Source organism: Penaeus monodon, chromosome 7 (assembly GCF_015228065.2).
Source record: "Penaeus monodon isolate SGIC_2016 chromosome 7, NSTDA_Pmon_1, whole genome shotgun sequence".
Classification (NCBI taxonomy): domain Eukaryota; kingdom Metazoa; phylum Arthropoda; class Malacostraca; order Decapoda; family Penaeidae; genus Penaeus; species Penaeus monodon.
This window is the reverse complement of record NC_051392.1, coordinates 842,959-843,980: the sequence shown is the minus strand read 5'-3', so window position 1 is coordinate 843,980 and position 1,022 is coordinate 842,959. Positions and strand designations below refer to the sequence as shown.

The 1,022-nt window shown below is 40.8% G+C and overlaps 1 protein-coding gene across 1 annotated transcript in view; it reads right to left on the bottom strand.

The window, feature by feature from the left end:
• LOC119574938 (SEC14-like protein 1) overlaps positions 1 to 810 on the bottom strand; it is a 76,644-nt gene extending 75,834 nt beyond the window's left edge. Inside the window, 1 exon segment of the mRNA XM_037922226.1 lies at positions 623 to 810. Coding sequence (XP_037778154.1) covers positions 623 to 685 — 63 coding nt within the window. The 5' untranslated portion in view covers positions 686 to 810.
• Between the last annotated feature and the right edge of the window lie 212 nt (positions 811 to 1,022).

The window sequence follows — 1,022 nt, the reverse complement described above, 5'->3', positions numbered from 1 at the left end:
TCTGTCCATAAAAAGTTGGCCGTGTAAATAAACGTTAAAAAAAACTTAGATGCAGTTCACCAAATATTCTTCTCTGTGTTAATGCTTTGTCTAAAATTACTAGAATCTCTTCGGCCGATTTAAGGTCCTCGACCGTTTTTCGACTGAATTTTACACTTTTCCGAAATTCGAAGTCGGGGAAAATGAAATCTATTTACAAATCCACACAACGTGTACTTCCTGTTGTGGTTCTAAGGCCCCCCGTCCAAAATCTATTACTTCCGGAGTTCTCCCACGGGGCAAAAAGTTAACGACCTTTCCATACCTCTCAATAAATGGACACGCAACTCGCTTCCTTGACAACGAGCAGTGATATTAGTATACTCACTGACCATACGCATAGGTCTATTTGTAATATTTTTCTTTCTTTTTTCTTTTGGGGAGTAGGTTGAGTTTTTTTTTTCGGGCTTTCTTGTTTCTTTCTATTCACGTTCGTTCCCGGAGAGAGGGCGTAAAGGGAGAGAAAGACAGAGAGAGAGAGAGAGAGAGAGAGAGAAGGAGAATCTTTGGTACAACTTCCTTAAGTCGGTTTGGTACACCATTTCACATTCGTGTAAAAAAAAAAAAAAACCTCCTTACTCACCTCCATGACCAATTCGAAGGGGTATTTGTACACCCTCACGGGAGACTGGTAACTCTGCACCATCGTGATCGCCGATTAAATGTAAGCAAAGAAAATTGAAGCACTAGATCTGGGACAAAATATCAAGAGCACAACACGCGCATTCCTCCTCACTGGCGTCTGTTCATTCACTGAGGCTTCGCGGTGTTTGGCCAGCCGGAGACTCAGCGAACATGGAGTCGGTGCAGGGGGGCCTCTTTTATTAATAAATGCATCCTTGTCCGATATTCTCCTTGGAGTTGCGATTGCTAATTTTGGGTTATACGACACAAAATATTTTATTTGTTGCGATTAGTTTTAAAGCTATATATAAATACGCGTGCATTTGTTCTTGGAATGACTAAAAAGAGTTTAAAAATTG